The following is a 21319-nucleotide window of genomic DNA, read 5'->3' as shown; positions in this document are numbered from 1 at the left end:
ATCAGACAGCTGATCAGTTGCGGCCATCTGGGGAGTGAGCCAGTGGATGGAAGACTCTCTCTCTCTCTCTCTACCTCTCCTCTCTCTGTGTAACTCTGACTTTAAAATATATATATATATTTGATAGGCAGAGTTAGACAGTGAGAGAGAGAGAGAGAAAAAGGTCCTCCTTCCGTTGGTTCACCCCCCAAATGGCTGCCACGGCCCGTGCGTTGAAGCCATTGCTCTGCGCCAATCCAAAGCCAGGAGCCAGGTGCTTCTCCTGGTATCCCATGCAGGTGCAGGGCCCAAGCACTTGGGCCATCCTCCACTGCCTTCCCAGGCCACAGCAGAGAGCTGGACTGGAAGAGGAGCAACCAGGACAGAATCTGGCGCCCCGACCGGGACTAGAACCTGGGGTGCCGGCGCTGCAGGTGGAGGATTAGCAGCGCCGGCCATAAATAAGCATTTTTTTTTTTAAAAAAACCAAACAAACAGGCATAAGAGACATTTTGTGGGGGAGGTGGTAGTGTTCTCAAACCGAATAATGATGAGGAAGAGGAATGGTAATTTGCAGAGTAACCCTCTGGAACCGAAAGTTCTAATATTTTCTTAATCTTACTTAGTCAAGGGTCTATAGAAGTAACTGTAGGGGGTGTGGCATCTAGTAAAAAAGTCAAAGAACAGCAGATTTTTTTTTTTTTTTTTTTGCACAGCCCAGAGGAAAGACTTCTTTGTTCTTTCTCTAGCCAGAAAGATCCTTGGGATGAAAGAGGGCCATTAGATCATCACAATTTGAAGAAAATGTGTCTTAGACCTACTCTGCTTTCTTTTATCGGGAAAGAAATCTAATTTCCCTTCATCAATTCACAGTCGAAACAGACCCCTGTAACGAAACACAGAATGACAGCAGAAAAATGAACAATTTTTTAATTGCAGCACAGATCAACCTGGAGAAAACACAATGAAAGGCAATTCAACGCCGTGGCTTAGCGCTCCATTTCATACACCGCTGTCAACAAAGAATCACCTATGTGTCAGAGGCACGACAGCACAGAGGAAAGCAGTTCTAGGCTTCCAGCGGCAGGAATCCTGGAGGATATAAATAAACGGGAGTAAATTAGTGAAGTAAGTTTTGTTTGTACTGGTAGATTCCTTGCAGGTTATCTGTGAGCTGTAAGAGTTGTCTCCAGTAAAGGAGAATTCACATCCTGTCTTAAGGAGAAGTGGGAAGCTCAGAAAAGACTTCTTTCTCTGCTATCCGCTCGTATCTGCTGGTTTACTCCCCCAAATGCCCACAACATCTGGGGCTGGGCAAGGCTGAAGCCAGGAACTTAATCCAGGTCTCCACATGGGTGGCAAGGATCCAGGTACTTTAGCCATCCTCACGCCTCCCAGGGTGTGCATCAGCAGAAAGCCCAACTTGGTGGGTAATCTGCAACTCAAACCCAGCCATTCCCATGTGATACCCAAAGAGCAGCTTAACTGCTGCACCACATGCCTCCCAGCTCCCCACCCCCACTGTTTGCTGCTTCTTAATGGCATTTAGTTTAAAATATTTATATTAAAGAGAAATGCTTTGGGGTGGCATGTTCTGACTTCCCTCACTTTCACTCTGTCTTATATTCAGCAAATAGTTTTTTTTTTTTTAATTTTTTATTTTTTGACAGGCAGAGTGGACAGTGAGAGAGAGAGACAGAGAGAAAGGTCTTCCTTTGCCGTTGGTTCACCCTCCAATGGCCACCGTGGCTGGTGCGCTGTGGCCGGCGCACCACACTGATCCGATGGCAGGAGCCAGGTACTTCTCCTGGTCTCCCATGGGGTGCAGGGCCCAAGGACTTGGGCCATCCTCCACTGCCTTCCCAGGCCATAGCAGAGAGCTGGCCTGGAAGAGGGGCAACCGGGACAGAATCCGGCACCCCAAATGGGACTAGAACCCGGTGTTCCAGCGCCGCTAGGTGGAGGATTAGCCTAGTGAGCTGCAGCCCAGGCCTAGCAAATAGTTTTCTTATCTATCACTCAATTAACTAAAGGAAAGTGTGATTCAAGAAAGAATGCCCTAAAGAGAAACAATTCCCAGTGTGTGACATCCTGGTTAACCCCTCAGTCTCTTGAGTGTTTGGTTAGAGTGAATCTTCTGAATGAAATGCTGAGTGAGCTGGAGAACTAACACACTGAGAAACAGATCCTTACTCGTCATAATTCTGAATTAGTGTCACCCAGCGACTCATCTAAACAGCCAACTAGCAAGGGTCACCGACTTGACTTCTCTCAAACTTGAGTATACCTGCTAGAATCACATTACTACCTGCTAGAATTTTACCATGGCAGTAAAACGAAAAGGAAGAGCTTGGATTACTAACCTCCCCGATTTTTCTCTTAATACAGATCTGAGTGAATACTCATGTGAGGCGAATGAAAGACCTGAGTTGGAGCCCAGTTTTACCGTGGCTGGTGATACCAACACGCTATCAAACACGAGAGCTCCTCCGAGAAGGGAGAGAGAATTATGGTTAACTTGCTATGTTTTCATTAGAAACTCTCAGTTGTTTTTGGGAAGAGATGACTGTGGTTGAGACAACTCTATGTTTCCATTTTTTTTTTTCTATTCTTTTTTCCTGGGCAGACAATTAAGTCACGTTTCCAAAGTTCTCTTACAGTTAGGTGCTGCCATCTGGGGATGTATGTAGGAGTGATGTGCATTCCTAGGTCTGGCACATAAAACCTCCTGTATGACCCTTCATATGCTGTCTCTTAAACCAAAGCCTGCACTTTGAGAGTTTAGAGACGAGAGGAGTCACCTAAACATTACATTTGTATGTATGAGATTATTACAGAAACAAGAAAGACATGAATATTAGGATAAACTACCAAAACTTTGGCATTGTTTTGTTAAATCAATTAATGTATTCTGACTAATGCAGAAACTGGTGCAGATTCGATGCTTCTGTAACAGAATCTAAAATATGTGATTGACTTAGTGGTTGTTAGTAGGTTGGGAAGCTAAGGACCCATGTAGCAAATGTCTGTGCCAACTTGTAAAGCAGTGTCAATGATTAGCATTGATTATTTTCAACGTAACTGGTTGTTATTGTTTGCATTTGGCAAGATGTTGGAAGAAAGAGGTGAGTTCAAGACAGATTTGGCTGCTTTAAAGATAAAATGAAAGGAAATCAATAAACTCATAACTTATCAAAGCTATCCTAATTTATTTAAGATGCTTTAAGTAAAATTTTGAATAAAAAATAGAAAACTTCTTCTTCTAAAGAAAGAGATCCAAAATATTCTTTAATCTTCAAAATGAAAGATAACTAGGGCTGGGTTGTGGCATATTCGCTAAAGCCACTGCCTGCAACAGTGGCATCCTATGTGGGCCACAGTTCATGCACCAGCAGCTCCACTTCCTATCTGGCTCCTAGCTGGTGTGCCTGGGAGGGCAATGAAGGATAAACCCAAGTGCTTAGGTCCCTGCAACCATGTGGGAGACATAGAAGAGGTTCCGGGCTCCTGGCTTCAGCCTGGTCCAGCCCCGGCCATTTTGATGATTTGGAAGTGAATGAGCAGATGGACCATCTCCCTGTATCTCCCTCTCTCTGTGGAACTCTGCCTTTCAAATGGATAAATAAATCTTTAAAAAAATGAAAGATAACCAATGCTAACATTCTGTATATTCCTGTGCCCAGGAATTTATACACCATACGTACACATACAACACACACGGTGGAACACATAGGAAAAAGAGATTTGAAACCTTTTTTTTTCCCCCAAGTAGTTACTGTGAACAAGTTTATATTCCACTAGTTATTTTTCTTTTTTTAAAAATTTATTTGCCAGAGTTATAGACAGTGAGAGAGAGAGAAAGAGAGAAAGGTCTTCCTTCCGTTGGTTCACCATGGCCAGAGCTGTGCCAATTTGAAGCCAGGAGCCAGATGCTTCCTCCTGGTCTCCCATGTTTGGTGCAGGGGCCCAGGCACTTGGGCCATCCTCCACTGTCCTCCTGGGCCACAGCAGAGAGCTGGACTGGAAGAGGAGTAACTGGGACTAGAACTGGTGCCCATATGGGATGCTGGTGCCGCAGGTGGATTAGCCAAATGAGCCACAGTGTTGGCCCCTCCACTAGTTATTTTTCTACAAAATCACTTTTTTTGGTGGCTTAATTTTATGTTGCCATAATTTTTTAAGACTTTTATTTGAGAGGCAGTGTTACCGACAGAGAGAAGGAGACATACACACACACACACACAGGAGAGAGAGAGACAGAGAGAGAGAGAGAAAGAGAGGGAGAGACAGACAGACAGATATCTTCCATCTTGCTGGTTTACTCCCCAAATGGTCACAATGGCCAGAGCTGGGCTGATCTGAAGCCAGGAACTGGGAGCTTTTTCTGGATCTCTGACATGGGTGTAGGAGCCCAAGCACTTGGGCTACTTCCACTGCTTTTCCAGGCCATTAGCAGAGAGCTGCATCAGAAGTGGAGCAGCTGGGACTTGAATCAGTACCCATTTGGGATGCTAGCTCCAAAAGTGGAAGCTTAACCTACTACAGTGCCAGCCCCTGTTGTCATAATTTATTAAGCTAATAATTTATGGCTTTTATTTCATATTTTATAGTATAAAAAACATACATGTGAATATATTTATAGTCAAATATTTGTTATATATTTCTAGAACTAAAATTTCTGGGTAAACAGTTAACACAGTTTGGAGATTTTATATATACAATCATATTTCAGGAAAATTTTACTAATCTCTATTGCCAAAAGTAGTATGCAGGAATGCCAATTTCTCAATTAAATTTTTTAAAGGTTTATTTATTTATTTGAAGGCAGAGTTACAGAGAGAGAGAGGTTCAGACAGAGAGAGGTCTTCCATCTGCTGGTTCACTCCCCAAATGGCTGCAACAGCTAGGGATGGGCCAGGCTGAAGCCAGGAGCCAGGAGTTTCTTTTGGGTCTCCCACATGGGTACAGGGACTTAAGCACTTGGACCATCTTCTGCTGTTTTCCCAGGTACATTAGCATGGAGCTGGATCTGAAGTGGAGCAGCTGGGACTGGAACCAATGCCCATATGTGATGCCAGCATTACTGTAGTAGTTTAACAACTACACCATAGCGCCAGCCCCCTCAATTAAACTTTTTAAAAATTTATTTTTCTTTGAAAAGCAGAGAGAGATTTTCTATCTGTTGGTTCACTACCCAAATGGCTGCAACAGCCAGGACTTGGACAGGCTGAAGCCAGGAACCTCTGGCACCATCCAATTTTCCACATTGGTGACAGAGACCCACGTATTGAGGCATCACTGCTGCCTCCCAAAAGCTAGATTAGAAGCAGGGCTGGTGGGACTTGAATCCTGTATCCAGATGTGGGATGCAGCTGTCTCAAGCAACTTGTTAATCGTGGTGCCACATGGCTGCCCCCGATTTCTCAAATTTACACTATTATTTTATTTTGCTTTTTCATCTTTCCTTTTGAGATAATATTTGCCATAAGCGGGGTGCAAACTGTTGAAATCTTTACTTAATGTATACTAAACTGATCTTCTGTAAAAAAAAAAAAAAAGAAGAAATTATCAATTCCCAACTTGACTCTCACTGGGATTAAACATGACAATAGGTCTGATCTGATTTCATCATCATTTAAAAAATCATCTATTATTTTTCACTTTATGTTTGTGTGGGAGCAAACTGTTGAAATCTTTACTTAATATATGCTAAACTGATCTTCTGTATATAAAGAGAATCGAAAATGAATCCTCATGTGAATGGAAGGGGAGAGGGAGTGGGAAAGGGGAGGGATGCGGGTGGGAGAGATGATATGGGGGGGAAGCCATTGTAATCCATAAGCCGTACTTTGGAAATTTATATTCATTAAATAAAAGTTAAAAAAAATGTAAAAAAAAAATATTTGCCATAAGCCTTATAGCTTGTGGCTGTAATTAGTTCACATTAACTATAATGTCTGTATTAATTAGGATTAGGCTGAGTGATACTGACAGGAGGTCCATCATTAAGGAAGCTGCCTACCTAGGGGTGGGGAAACTTTTTCTGCCAGGGACAATTCAGATATTTGTAACATCATTCACAGGCCAAACAAAATTATCAGCTTAAAAATTATCCTGGTACAGATTTATTGAATTTCAAGTTCCACCTGTGGTTGCCTGGGCAGGGCCAGACCAAATGATTTTGCAGGCCTTCTCTAGCCCACAGCCCAGGGGCTGGACATTCCCAACTCATGATGTCACATCATGTGGGCTCACATCATGTCAGATGTGGGCGTGACCACATCAGGCCCCTTAACTTGCTGCAATTGTCCTTACTTAGTACATGGTCTATAATATCTTGGTCTAAAAATGCCATCATCTGAATTTTAGGAAGCAGTATGGGGGGCAGATAAAAAAGGAAGCAAAGGGTAACTTACATAGTTGGGGTCTTCCTTAAATAAAGGTTTCTTATGTGCTGAATAAAACTTCCACTTTTGTCCCATTGGCCAGCACCTGGATACTGACCAGGGAGATACAAGAAGACTGGGAAATACAGTCAGTCCCCTTTCTGGCAAAATCCCCAGGTAAAATTCCATTACTGTGGAGAAAGGAGAGTGTATTAGTTTGCTAGGGCCGCCTCAACCAAGTGGTGGCTTAGATTCTAGAAGCTTATTGCCTTGAAGTTCTGGAGACTTGAAATCCAAAAACAAAGAGTCAGCAAGGTTTGCCCCTTTGAGAGCTGTGACAAAAAGGTCTCAGGTCTCTCTCCTTGATTTGTAGGTGGCTGTCTTCTTCCTCCATATTTCCACACTATATCTTCCCTCTATGTGAACCCCTATGTCCAAACTTGGTGATTTGATGCCCATCCTAATGACTACTTCAACCTGCTTACTTGTGTAAGAACCTTCTCTCCAAACAAGACACATTCTTAGGTCCTGGTGGTATTTTAGCAGTGAAATCTGTGGTTATACCATCCATCCCATAACAGAGAATGTACTTTGGGACCATGCACCCCCTTAGCTGACAGTCTAATGGCTGCCAATATGGCCAATTTTAACACAAACCAGGAGGAAGAGGAGTGAGTTAGGCAGAAGTAGCAGTGTAAGGACAAGTGGCAAGCCCAACTAATAGCTGCTTCTTGCAGTGATCTGCCATCATGGAGACTGAGCAAGGCCAGTACACCCATAAATAGTATCTGTTCTCACTCAGGAAGCCAGGGCTTCGGGAAAGCAGCTGTAGTGACAGCTGCTAGCACCTCAGATCCCTGCCTGCTCTGCCAAAAGCCAAGCCTGAGAGTCAAAGGACTGATTGGTCAGAACTGCAGACCCTACGGGCCCTAAGCTGAGAAAGCCCTTCACTTTGCCTGGTTCCTGAAATAACAATTGCTATTGAGGGGGCGATCCTAAGGTCACTGCTGACATTGCAGGTAGGATTGCCCATTTCATTTTAGAGGTACCATGTATTCTGTACCAACCTCCTATTTGGGCCAACTATCTTATTAGTCCAGCCAGGTAATGGAGTCAATGTGATGCCTTCCCTAAGGAGATTCACACCCCCGTTATAGTTCAAGATTTCCAGGCCATTAGTGAGGCAGAAACACCAGCATTGTGCCCAATCCCTATACAATATTAAGAGAAATACCCCTTGGACTAAATGGTTTTCAGTCTTAGATGTTAAATATGTATTTTTTTCTGCATTCATATAGACTCCTCCTGTCCTTGCCTTTGAATGGTTTAGTAAACAGGCAATAAGTGCTCCCACAAGGATTTATAAACAGCTCCCACCTATTTGGTCAGGCCCTTGTGGGGGACCTAAAGGACCAATCTGTTGGGCAAGAGGGTAGAGAGATGATCTGAAATGTGGATGATTTGTTAGTTTGTTCCCCAACCTGAGATTCCAGTTTTGGACACCCTTGACTTCCTAACAGAATGTATCTACCAAGTGATCAAGGGAGAAGCACAGCTGGTCTGCCACGAGCTAAATTATTTAGAGCTCATCCTCACCTTTGGGCAACACAGACGTTCATCAGGCCATGCAGCAAATTCTTAGTCCTATAACCTTCAGATAGCTCTGGCATTTCTCTGAATAACAGGTTATGGATCCCTAGATACAGGGAAACAGCAAAGTCCCCATGTCGGGCTCCCAAGAGCAAGTGAGAACAGGGTTACCTCCTTTAGGAAAAAAACAGAACACAGTCTTCAACAAATGAAAGGCTGCCATGACTAGGGCCCTCATACTGACGCTGTCAAGCCTGGTACTTCAACCAGACAGACCTTAGACATGCAACTGCTGACAAAGGGGGTATCTGTGCCATGCTCCATGAAGAATGTTGTTTTGGGGGAAATAAAACTATACAGCTTCAAAGCCATATTCACCACTTCTTGGGTGAGGCCAGACAACTCCATGACCAGATAAAACAGGGTTGGAATTTCTGCCTCAGCATTATGTTGTGGAAATCTGGTTGTTGGCTCTCCTTGTCCCTATAGCTCCTGAACTCTTGTTGCTTCTCTTTGGACCAGGAATGTTTAATGCACTCATTTGTTTTGTCTCTAACAGAATTTAAGACATTCAGCTCCAGATGGTCATGGGTCAGGGCTTCCAGACTATCCCATTGAATGATGTAACCAGCCCTCTGGATCATGCAAGACAAGCATTGTCCATACTAGTCCCAAATACCATAGGACAGATAGAAAGAGAATATCCACACCCAACTTGACATGCATATGCCAGCTTGAGGAAAATACAGAAGATGGACTGTCACCCACACTACCCTCATAAGATTATGGGTTACTTCTTGTGAAGGGGTGTGTGTTAGATAGCAAAGTTGACATTAGTCTACATGTATAAGAAGAACCAAAGAAAAAAAGATGCTTTTGGAGAAAAGGGAATGTTTTTGTGGTTGAAGTAGGGAAGAAACATGGAAGACAGATTCAGAGGCAGACTGCATTTGCACATCAAAAGCCTTGTACTTGTTTGACAACCTTGCTAGGTGATTTCCAGCTCTCTCAGCTGGAGCAGCTTAGGGGACTCTTCCCCACCTTGAATCAAAGGGGCTATTAGGTCCAATAACACCGTATCAATAAGGTCCTCAGAGGATTTTCAGGAATTCTATACCCAGAAAGCTCTCCACTCTGCAATTTCCCAGAAGACAAAGGAGGGGAGGAGAAACACGGGGACCCACACTCATTTCCATAAACACTACAGTGTGAATGCAGACTGGGCTCTCAGTTGTTTTTCTGGGATGCCTTCCTGGTCTGTCTGGTCTGTCCGATGTATTCTCTTTATTAAACCTTGTGACCTTGGTAACCACTGAGAGAGTGAGAGAGAGAGAGAGAGAGAGAGAGAGAGAGAGAGAGAAAGGTGGATGTTGTGAGAAAATTCGCAGTGTTTGTCACAATGCCTCTAACATGGAGGTCCTTGGCTTGCAGTCAATGATTGGAGGATCCTTCTCTATGTATCCCCCAAGCTGAATCAGTTACTTATGGGATTTCACAGAGCGGAATCTGCTTCATTTCCCTCCTTAGCTTCCTTATCAAGGTGCCTCACCAGACACCCTGACTGCTGCTCATGTCTGCTTTGAATCTGTGCCACAGGGTACATGTATGTGTATGTGTATGTGTATGTGTATGTGTATGTGTGTGTGTGTGTGTGTGTGTGAAGGTAATCTCTCACTTTCTCTCTAGGGTTCCACACTGCAATTACTCGTGTCCCAAGTAACACTTGTACTACTTACTACTGCTGAAAGTAGCAATTAACTTTTACTATGGGCAAAGTACATTCTGGGCACTCTGCTAAACACTTCATATGCTTTATTTTATGTGAACTTCACCACAACTCTCTTAGGTAGACAGCAGAGGAAACTCAGGTATAGGCAGTTTATCCAACTTACTCAAGTCATGTGGCTGGTCAGTGGGGGAGGTACAATTACAACCCAGGTCTGTCTGCCTTCCAAAATCTTTTACCAACATAACAGCTACAGTTTATGACTCTATCTCTTGGCCAGCGACTACAATCTCAAGGGTGGTTTGGAGGACAGATGCTGGATCAACTCTTAAATTCTGTATTTCACTTTCACGTCTCTTTCTCTTCCACAAACATCCAATTTACTGACAAGTGTTCTAGATCTTAGCTCCAGAATACACTTCCATTAGCCACTACCCATCATCTAAACCCCTGGTTTAGATCTATAACAATCTGGGCATGCAAATCGGCTCTTATTGAATTTTACTGTTTATGTTAGAATTTATCTGGAATACCTTCCAGATTCATACACAAATGAATATTCTTACAGTTCTCCTGTTTCACTCTTGCTCCTTGAGGTTTGTTTTCCACAGTATATTTGCTTTCCAGGGTATAACCATCTAAAGATACAAACCAGGCCACACTAATTTGCTTATTAAAATCCCTGCCCACACCTTTGGCATCATCTCTCCCACTCCAGCTTTGCTGACTGCAGACTAGCCACGCAGGTCTCTGCCATTACCCCAAGGCAGGCCAGTTTTCTCCCATTTCAGGACTTGCATTCTGCTGGCAACTCCTTTTCCCCAGACATTGGCCTTCACGCCACCTTCTCATCCCTATGCCTTAGTATAAATGCCCTTTCTTAGCAAGGTGCCACTTGACCAATCTAAAGAAAATTTCCATCTCTTCCTGTTACATTCCTCTATTTCATTTTCCTCAAGACACTTGCCAATATAGGTCATTATCATAATTTTTTATTTGCTCCTTACTAAGCACGCTTTCTACCCTGAAACAAGAAGGCACGTTATTATTCACTGCTTGCATTCCAAGAGTCAGTAAAGTACCCCAAGCATGGCAGATTGCTAATCAATAATGGCTAAACAATGAGTGAATCAATAAACCTCCCAACATGTGGTGCACAAAACTCCTTCCTTCCACCTAGAAACAGAACAAACAAACAATAAAATAGCCTCAGAAAGAAACACCCTGCAAAAAGCAAGCTTATATTCCACTTTCAGCTTAGCAAGCACACACAATGGGGTCTGACATCTTTCTACATCTTCCCATCTGTGATCACTGCCCTACATTGCCTATACTGCCCTGTGTAGCAGGCTAAATGAAGTTGAAGGGCAGATCACATTCCCAAGGTAGACACTGTCCAACTGTCTATTTAGAAGGGTTAACAAGGCGACATCTGCATAGAAGGGAGTCTAACAATATTTTTGGTGTTCCAGGACAGCCTTCCTTAACCTCACACACAGCAACCCTGTACATTCTAAGCTATCATTATAACTAATCACAGAGGAGGAACTGGGGTAAAAAAAGCTTCCTCCAAATTACATAGGTGGTAATTTTCAGAGCTAGTGTTTGAACTTCAGATGTTTTGCTTCAGAATCCGTATGTTTAACCATATTATAAACAAGATTTGGAAGATGGTGACCAGAATATACCTAACAGAGACGGGACTAGGAGAGACAGGTAAATGTTTTGAAAAATTTATCCTATTAGATTCATAAAAACATCTTCTAACTAATCAAAAGGCAAATATTAAACTCTTGTAGATGCCACATTTATTACAGGTAAACTTTTGTTATGTTCAAATTCCAAAGGAAAGATCAATTTCTTCCCGGTATCCAATTTTCCTTGCAAGAGAAGTCACAATCTAATTTTGTAGCCTCTGATCAAATATTGGCCCTGACTGATGTGCCATTTGCATTGTTTAGGAACCTGCAACGTGGACTCCCTTTCCTCAGCAGAGGCATGCACCTCACTGAAGCCTGTAGACAGACCCCACTAGCTCTAGACGTAGACTAGTCTTTGTAGCTGCTACCTGTGTGACCTGGGACAGGGCACACATTACTCCACCAAGTTTGTTTTGTCATCTTTAAAATGGGGATAATATCCACCACAAAAGGTTATAGTGAGGGCAACAAGCTAAAATAAAAGAATTCCTTGGCATACAGTAGGTGCTGGATAAATGTTTTTGTCTCAGTTATTATGATATGTAATATTTAGGTTTTTTGCTTAAAACAGATCTTCCCCATCGATAGACTTACCAACATACTTGGGTTAAATGGAAGGTTTCCAGAATCTCATTTTAATTATTTAACTATTACTTGAGCAGCTCCTGTTAACAAAACCAAGTGTCATTAGACAATTACATTTCAGCTGGGGCAATGAGCGTTGTGTGTGGCTCCCTGTTTTAAGATCTGGACAGTGGTAAAATTTTAAGTGAAAAATGGCTGAAGTGGCAGGATAATTCTGAGGAAGAAATTCCTTTCACCTCCAAGAATTGGGGCACAGGGTGGAGAAAGGGCATTTGAGCTAAATCGCAAAAGATGCCACCAATAAGTAAGCAGTTTTTCTTCGGATGGGTCACAGATTAAATACTTTATCCTCTTCAGTAGGATTCACCTTGTGCGCTACTTTTATTACTGAATTTCTAGATGAGGCTGTAACCCCTGTTTCTATTATTTATTGTGCACTTTCGCCCGACAGGGGTTGTCTTCCCACCACTGAGTGCCCCAGCACAGCTGCAGTGAGAGAAGCAGCAGGCTGCTCGGGGCTATAGCACAGCCCAAGGTTAAGAGGGCGGTTCTAAGAGTCTGCTTCTGCTTACTTTCAAGCTTGGGTTAAATGATTACACTTGGCTTGCGTTAAATGATTTTTAAGAGTTGGCAGATAAAACACGGCGCACTCCGTTAAATTTGAACAACCGGTAATAAATCAGGTTTGACTTTAAGTTTATACCATGCAACATTTACGGTATGCGGATTACAAAATATTTGTTTTTTATCTGCAATTTTACATTTGACTGGGTGTCCGGTGTTTTTATTTTCTAAAACTAACAACACTCCTGACCTCACTGATGAGGTTTATCAGCACATGGGGCTGAAAACAGCATCTCCCTCTTGGGGTGATATACAGGAAGAACTTGCTTACCTTAAGCCTTGCATTTACCTTCCAAGTCAGGGTATTCTAGAAAAAGACAATGGCCATGGGCACACCTAAACGGGCTTATGGCTTTCCTTAGTACACGGTTTTCTAAAGAGTGCAGAGAAAGTTCCTAGGACTTTGAACAAAGTTACAGACTGCGTCAAGACATTAGCAAATCTGCCTTCAATGTAACAGCAGAGGATGTTTAAGCCACAAAGAACCAAACTGAACTCCCAGCAGCCGGCGAAAGTCGCGGCAGTGTCTCCGCGCAGGCGCACACGCACGGCCGCGTCTCCGCACTCGGCCCCGCCCCAGCGGACAGAGGGTCACGTGGGCTAGCCGGAGCAATTGGGGCAGTCTGGGGTTGTCACGTGACCCAGGCCCCAGCTTCGCACAGGGATGGAGCCGGAAGAGGGGACGCCCTTGTGGCGGCTGCAGAAGCTGCCAGCCGAGCTGGGCCCACAGGTGAGGAGGGCACCGGCGGCGGCGGCTGCTGCCAGGGCCTCGGCTCCGGGGCGGCCTGGCTCGCGGTCACGCTGGCTGTGGCCATGAAGCGAGCTCCCCAGGGAAGGGAAAAGAAAGCAACTTGATTGCGGGCGGCTGATCCTCTGCTTCCCCTGGGGGGGCGTGGGCGGCCGAGGCCTGGGGCAACACGTCCGCCTCCCGGCTTGGTTGCGGCTGGAGGGAGCTGGTGCGCCTTGGTGCGTCCGGCGGCGCCTGCCCCGTGGTGGGTGTGGCCCGCCTGCTCCCACGCGCTGCAGGGGACAGCGACCCTGGGCTGGGCAGTGGAGTCGCCACGTCGTCTTGGCAAGCTTATGACGTGCGGTCGGTGGTTTGCCGCCGCCTCGTGTACCATCCATCCATCCATTCATTCATTCAACACAGACCTTCCAGCGGCTCCCTGGGTTATGTGGATACCTTGGTGGCCCATACTGGAGCCGACCCTGCCCCCTTGAGGGCGGCGGAAACGAACTCGGTAGGCACTGCCAAGAGAGCAAAATTACCAGGTGACTTACTCGACTGGCCCCAAAGAATGACTTATCCCTTGGCACCTCGAGTCTGTGAAGGAGCCTCATTCATTCGCTCGGGCACTGCTCCCTTGAAGCGCCGGTGGGGTGAGGTAGCATGGCGCCTTGGCCTGCGTCCTGTGGAGCATCTTTGACAGGGAAGTCCCTGTTTGGGCTGCCTTCTCCCCCTACTCCATTTGCAGCGGTGGTGCTGTTTAGGGTGTGGAAGGAGAGACAGAAGGGACTTCATTTATCTCCTGCAAGAATCAAGGAAAAACCACTTTAACTCTAATGTCTGCTCTGTGTGGTTCTACAGCGAAGGAGTTACAGCTCTAGTGGCTGGGGGTCTCCCTGGAGCCGGGAGCTCCAGCCTGGTCTCCTATGTGGGTAGCAGGGACCCAGGCACTTCCACTGCTTTCCCAAGCTCTTTAGCAGGGAGCTGGATGCAAAGTGGAGCTGCCAGCACTGGAACCTGCACTCTGATGGGGATGGCGGTGTCACAAGCTGTTGGGGCACAGTGTCTCACAGGGCCAGCCATCCCCAGAGTTGTTACATTTCAACCTCGGCTGCTCTTGGGAATAGCATGAAGTTCTCTCAACATTTGTTACAAGGAAAAATCTTCTATAATTGTGCTTATTAGGATATTTCTTTCTGTTTGGTTTTGTTCTAGCTTCTGCACAAAACAATTGATGGCATTTGTGGTCGAGCTTATCCGCTTTCCCAGGATTATCAAAGCATTTGGGATTCTACAGAATGGATGCATGTTCTGGAAGACATTACCCAATTTTTCAAAGCTGCTGTTGGTAAAAATTTATCTGATGAAGAGGTAACTTCCCTCCAAGTTTCTATACCTTATAATAAATAATAAGTCATGCCCAGATTGTTTTTAAACTTAGTCCTTAGAGCACTATAGAATATGAGGACTGTTGTCGGTAAGTATATTTTCTAACAGCAAAATCCTTACAAGTTTAAGTGGAAAATCCGATTGTGGAAGTTCTGGGTTTTTTGTAGTTTTATTTCTGAATACTCTTTCAGTTGTGAGCATTTCTCAGGGGAGGGGACTGTCCTGCTCATGGACCACGTAGGCCGGCGAAATCTTTGGTCTGGCCCTGCCAAGGCAACTGCAGGTGGAACTAAATTCAGTAAGTCTATAGCAGGCTAATTTTTTTTTTTTTTTTGACAGATAGAGCTAGACAGTGAGAGAGACAGAGAGAAAGTTCTTCCTTCCATTGGGTCACCCCACTGATAGCTGCTATGGCCAGAGCTAAGCCAATTCGAAGCCAGGAGCTGGGTGCAGGGCCCAAGCACTTGGGCCATCCTCCACTGCCTTCCCAGGCCACAGCAGAGAGCTGGACTGGAAGAGGAGCAACCGGGACTAGAACCTGGTGTCCATATGGGATGCCGGCGCCACAGGTGGAGGATTAGGCAAATGAGCCATGGAGTCGGCCCCAGCAGGCTAATTTTTAAGTTGATAATTTTGTATGGCCTGAGAGTGATGTTATAAATATCCACATTGTCCTTGACAGAAAAAAGGTTCCCCACCCCTGATTAAAAGCATACAGAAGAAAATAGAAGTTATATGACAGCTACATTTCCATGGCCAAAAACAGTTGTTTTACATTTTACTTTGTGTGTTTCAGTTGGTGTATTTGTTTTTTTTTTTTTTTTTTTTTTTTTTGTGACAGGCAGAGTGGACAGTGAGAGAGACAGACAGAGAGAAAGGTCTTCCTTTAGCCGTTGGTTCACCCTCTAATGGCCGCCGCGGCTGGCGCGCTGCGGCCGGCGCACCGCGCTGATCCGATGGCAGGAGCCAGGAGCCAGGTGCTTTTCCTGGTCTCCCATGGGGTGCAGGGCCCAAGCACCTGGGCCATCCTCCACTGTACTCCCTGGCCACAGCAGAGGGCTGGCCTGGAAGAGGGGCAACCGGGACAGAATCCGGCGCCCCGACCGGGACTAGAACCCGGTGTGCCGGCGCCGCTAGGCGGAGGATTAGCCTAGTGAGCCGCGGCGCCGGCCGGTGTATTTGTTTTAGAGATGGCGTTCTAGAGGTAACCTAAATACTCTTGCACTCCACCTGGAAACGCCACCCCTACTTAGAGACCAGCACTCTTTGTTGAGCATGGCACTTGTCTTTTGTGTTCCATATTATATGTTTGTGTGCCTCAGTAAGCAATGGACGCAATCCATTCCGATGTTTAGATGTGTAACTTGTAAATGACAACATAATGTATCCCTTTGTAAGTTGTTTTTAATGCAAGGTGTCTTTTATATTTAGTTGACTCAATGTGGACAACTAAGAATCTAGTGCATATATTTTGACCCTTCATAGTATTTGATTATAATTATTAAAATATTTTTTTAAAAATTTATTCATTGGAAAGCAGAGTTAGAGAGAGAAGGAATGAGTGAGAGAGAGAGAGAGATCCTCCATCTGCTGGCTGGTTCACTCCCCAAATGGCTGCAATAGCAGGAGCTGGACCAGACCAAAGCCAGGAGCTTCTTCAGGGTACCCCAAGCACTCCGGCCATCCTCTGCTGCTTTCCCAGGCCATTAGCAGGGGGGCTGGATCGGAAGTGGAACAGTTGGGACTCGAACCGGCACCCATGTGGGACGCTGGCATCACAGGCGGTGGCTTTACTGGCTCCACCACAATGCCAGCCCCAAATAAGATCTATTTATTTATCCCCCACTGAAGAACCATTTTGCTGTCACCTCTTCCTTTGTGACAAGTGTTGGTATTGTGAGCGCTTTTGTCCCTGTCTTCTCGTGTGCACCTGGATCAGCGTCTCTAGGGCAGGCATCCTGAAGTGCAAGTGCACAGGCTTCCCTTCTCATTGAGCTGCTTTTGCATCTTCATCAAGAACCATGTACGTATATTTGAGTAGGTTGCTTACTTTTAAAAAATGGGGTTCTCTTATGTTCATCCTACTGATTTGGATGGTATTCTGGAGGTAAGCCCTTAGAGGGATGTGTTTTAAATACCTTGTTTTATGTGGCTTGTCTTTTCACCCTCTGTATTAGTCAGTTTTGCATAAGGAAATGTGTTGGACACAGATGCACACACACACAGGCTGGCTTGTTAAGGTGCACACAGATTGGTGAGAGTTTCATCTTCCTGTTTAATGGGCCCTTTGCCATGCTCTTCTGTTTCCTGTGGTACTGCTTGCCCTCAAGGCTGCATTGTGTGATGTGTGCGCATGGCTGTGGCTTTGGTGCTGTGTAGGTGTAGTCACCTCTGTGCTGCTTGATCACCCAACCCTTTTTTTTCAGTTTCTATTTTGCAGAAATTTGTTAAAACTGATTTGATAGTTTTTCATTCTTACTCTCCTTAAGATACAAGAGTCTTTCTCCTTTTAATATTGTTTTAAAAATCATGTGAGGGGGCTAGTTCTGTGGTACAGTAGGCTAACTGTCCCGCCTGTGGCGCTGGTATCCCATATGGGTGCTGGTTCATGTCCCAGCAGCTCCTCTTCCGACCCAGCTCTCTGCTATGGCCTGGGAAAACGGTGGAAGATGACCAAATCCTTGGGCTCCTGTACCCGTGTGGGAGACCGGGAAGAAGCTCCTGGCTCCTGGCTTCGGATTGGTTCAGCCCTGGCTGTTATGGCCATTTGGGGGAATGAACCAGTGAATGGAAGACCTTTCTGTCTTTCACTTGTTCTGTAACTCTGTCTCTCAAATAAATAAATAAATAAATGTTGGAAAAGAATGTGTAAGAGTAGAAATATGTTTTTACAATTAGAGCAGATTAGCCTTTTTATTCTCTAACCATTTATTTATATTTTCATAGATATTTCAGCAGTTGAATCAGTTGAATTCATCTCATCAAGAAGCTATCATGAAATGCTTGAAAAGTAGAAAAGATGAAATCAAGCAGGCTCTGTTAGGAGAAATCATTGATATTTCCTCTGCACAGCTACAGGACTTTGATTGGCAGTTAAAGGTAAGAATCCATTTATTTGTGAGTATGTATGTTTTTCATTTTTTGGATTTAGAGAAGCCTATCATATGTATCTAAAATTTGTGTTATTCTGAGAATACATTGATCCAAAGAAATACCAAAGACAGTTTAAATTGTAACTTTTTCATTAACTTGGACACAAGTATACTACAAATATCAAAACTGACTATAATATTGTGTTGATAAATAACTAGATCTGTAAGTCATTCAGTGCTATATGTGGTGGTAGGGTAATATATATTCAACTTGTGTCTGGCCAGTCAGGAGCAGAGCCAGGGTATCAAACCCTGGCACTCTGATCTGGGACTGAGATGTCCTAACCAGTGTTTTAATAGCTAGGCCAGATACCTTCCCCTGATGGCTCTAGTATTGTTTTCCACTGTTAAATCTTCTTGGTTAGTTTAGTAATTTTAATAGCAATTACATTTAGTAATCTTTTTGGTTAGTTTAGAAAGTCTGCCAAACTTAAGAAATAGTTAAACAAATTAGAACCCAACCGAAAAATAGTGTCCAGAAACTTAAAATCATTGTATGTGAAATTGCCTTGGAACATGTGAGACTATGTATCTGGAAAAGGTACAACCTAATAGGAATGAGACAACTTGAAAAGTCCGTGGATGAAGGAACAGACCTGTGCCCTGTGATTCCAGAGAGCAGACAGGGGCTAAGGTGTATCATTTGTGATAAGATAAATTTGAATTCAACTGGGCAAAGAACTTAAGAACTGTGTGTACCTGGAAATGGTTATAATCCCTTCTTATGGTGGTATGTTCCTCATTCATTGGCAGTATTCAAGCCTAGGCTGAGAAACCATTTATAAGAAACACTGAAGAGAAGTATTTATGGATAGACAACCTGATGGTGCTATTTCTAAATCTCAGATAGTATGAGTCCTCTTTTTTGGATCAGAGAATAGAAGAGATAAAGGTTGCTGTGAAAAGTTCATTGTAAGTGGAATTAAAACCAGCGGAAGGGAGCTATTTATATGTCTCCTTCTCTTTGCCTGTCCCCCATCCCTCCGTGTGACTTTGAAATGAAAAAAATAAATTTAAAAGTTGAATTTATTTTGGTACAAAAATGATATACATTTTTGTGATAATTTTGAAGACCTACTGTATGCATGGATTTCAGAATTTTGTACACCAAAATAAGCCTATAATGTAATTATGTTTTTTTTTTTTTCCCACAAACTTCCTGTCGTACCCTCATGTGTGAAGATTTGTTTGTTGTGTGCACCACAAGGGGGTTATCTGAGGCTGTTTGTTAAGGAAGGTGTCCTTACCACTGCACATGAGAGTAGTGGCACTCCAAACACGATTCACTTATGGAATTTTCTGGCTCAGACTCAAGGAAAATTGATTTCCTTTTTGCTATCTGCAAAGCCACAGTGATTGTTTCAAACAGGATAGTACCATAAATACTGTATCCGGTTCTTCCAGTTCCCCTAGGATGCATACACTCTAGAAATAGAAACTAAGATAGGTAAATATGTTGAGTGGCTCTAATTGGACATGGTATCTTGATAATCTTTCTTGTTGATTGTTTAGTAGTTGCCTGATTATGAATTAAGCATCTTGATTTCTGAGAGTTTACTAGTAGTTTTAGTCTCATTTATCTTTGTACATGGGCTTCCACCTTCTTGGTGTCTTTAACCTTTAAGAATTCATTTTTCTTGCTGCATTGGGCCTACTCAGTACTTCCCAGGCATAATTCTTACCTGGATATCTTCTGCCACAAAACTGCTGACTGAATGTTATTTTTTCCTATTTTTTCTCTTTTATTCACTCTTTTCTCTCTCTCTGTCTTTAAAGTACTTATTATATAGCATGGGTTTAACTTTCTTTGACCTTTTTCCCTGTACTTTCCTGTACAGGGATTTTTTTTAATGTACTATTATTTGTAAGCTCTCCTACATATTTAATATAGTCCCAATTACTATTTTTGAAAGATTTTATTTTTTATTTATTTGAATGTCAGAATTACAGGAGAGAGAGAGAGAAAGAGAGAGATGGGGGAGGAAGGGAGGGAGAGAGAGAGAGAAGAGAGAAAGAGAAAGAATTTTCTGTCCATTGGTTTACTCCTCAAATGGCTGAAACCGTCAGGCCTGGGGCAGGCTGAAGCCAGGAGCCAGGAGCTTCATCTGAGTCTCACACCTGGATGCAGGGACCCAACCCCTTGGGCCATCTTCCGCTGCTTTCCCAGGCACATTAGCAGGGAGCTGGATCGGAAGTGGAGCAGCCAGTAGTAGCATTGGTGCCCATATGGGATGCCTGTGCTGCAGATGGCACCTTTACCCCCTGTGCCACAGTGCTGCCCTCCCCCCCATTTACTATTTTCTAATTACTTTTTTCCCTAATTTTATGCAGCTTGCACTTTCTAGTGACAAGATTGCTACACTACAGATGCCACTGTTAAACCTTCAACTAGATGTCAAAGAAAATGGTGAAGTAAAACCATATTCTATTGAAATGAGTAAAGAAGAACTTCAGAATCTAATAAATTCCTTGGAAGCAGCTAATAAGGTATTTCATTTAATTTTGTCGTACGGTTTAAATGTTTTTGCTTGATACCATTAGAAGAGGTGGGGAACATCCAGCCTGTGGGCTGTATAAGGCCTGTGCAATCATTTGGTCTGGCCCTGCCAAGGCAATTACAGTAGGGACTCGAAATTCAATGAATCTATGGTAGGCTAGTTCTTAAGTTGATAATTTTGTATGGCCAGCAAACGATGTTATAAATATCCACGTGGCCCTTGGCAGATAAAAGGGTCCCCCCTTTTGCCTTAGAGCAATATAAGAAAATATATTTCACTTTTAATGTTTCTCTCTTCCCAGATATTTTATATCAAGCACAGGAAATGCTTTGTTACTGTTTTCTGATCTAGAGATCAGACCTAGGTCAGTTTTAAATATTAAATTAATTAAAACTTTAAGTGTTCAGTTACCTAGTTGGGGCCATAGATTTTCAAATAGTTATTTTTGAAAGACTGATTGTGCCGTTCTAACAGCTAGTGTTTTGATGCAGTGCTTGTTGGTGATAAAAATAAAATTTTTACCTTAGGTCATGAAATTTGTTTATTCTAAAGAGTCTTTAATGATTAAAACAAACAGGACTCCAAAAAAAGTATCTTAGTTGGCTAGACAAATGATAGAAAATAAGACGGCTCTTAGTGGTTATGACAAAATCAGGTTGAGACAAGATGGCACTATTGCATGTTCTTAAAAACTTCACATTGTCAGTGGAGTGACTCAATAGCTACAAACACTCCTAATGTTTAAGAAATGTGAAAAATAATGCTTAAACAGTAGAAACTGTTGCTGTGGGGAAGACATTAAAGTAAATATGTTTGTGTATGTTTGTTCTTTGTTTATTGCCCAGCATTTTCAACCAGCGATTTGGTCTTAGTGATTAAGTCTGTTACTCTCACCTCCCTCTCTTGCTGCTGATCAGTTGTCTTGAGCCTGCCCTTTTAAGTCCCTGTTGTGCTTCAGCGTCT

The 21319-nt window shown here is 43.5% G+C and overlaps 2 protein-coding genes across 2 annotated transcripts in view; one reads left to right on the top strand and one right to left on the bottom strand.

Annotated features, from left to right (window-relative positions):
• Positions 1–883: 883 nt before the first annotated feature.
• GABRB1 (gamma-aminobutyric acid type A receptor subunit beta1) overlaps positions 884–21319 on the bottom strand; it is a 494464-nt gene continuing 474028 nt past the window's right edge. The window contains exons 10-13 of the mRNA XM_051842511.2: positions 12862–14073; positions 11976–12046; positions 6396–6556; positions 884–1071 (exon numbers count right to left, since the gene is read on the bottom strand). The gene's annotated coding sequence lies outside the window, so the exon portion shown is untranslated. The remainder of the gene's footprint in view (positions 1072–6395; positions 6557–11975; positions 12047–12861; positions 14074–21319) is intronic.
• Positions 13184–21319, top strand: part of COMMD8 (COMM domain containing 8) — a 9324-nt gene continuing 1188 nt past the window's right edge. Inside the window, exons 1-4 of the mRNA XM_002709418.5 lie at positions 13184–13320; positions 14533–14688; positions 17653–17805; positions 20190–20345. Of these exons, the coding sequence (XP_002709464.1) occupies positions 13255–13320; positions 14533–14688; positions 17653–17805; positions 20190–20345 (531 nt within the window). The 5' untranslated portion in view covers positions 13184–13254. The remainder of the gene's footprint in view (positions 13321–14532; positions 14689–17652; positions 17806–20189; positions 20346–21319) is intronic.

This window comes from Oryctolagus cuniculus, chromosome 2 (assembly GCF_964237555.1).
Source record: "Oryctolagus cuniculus chromosome 2, mOryCun1.1, whole genome shotgun sequence".
Classification (NCBI taxonomy): Eukaryota; Metazoa; Chordata; class Mammalia; order Lagomorpha; family Leporidae; genus Oryctolagus; species Oryctolagus cuniculus.
This window is presented reverse-complemented; position numbering and strand designations above follow the sequence as displayed.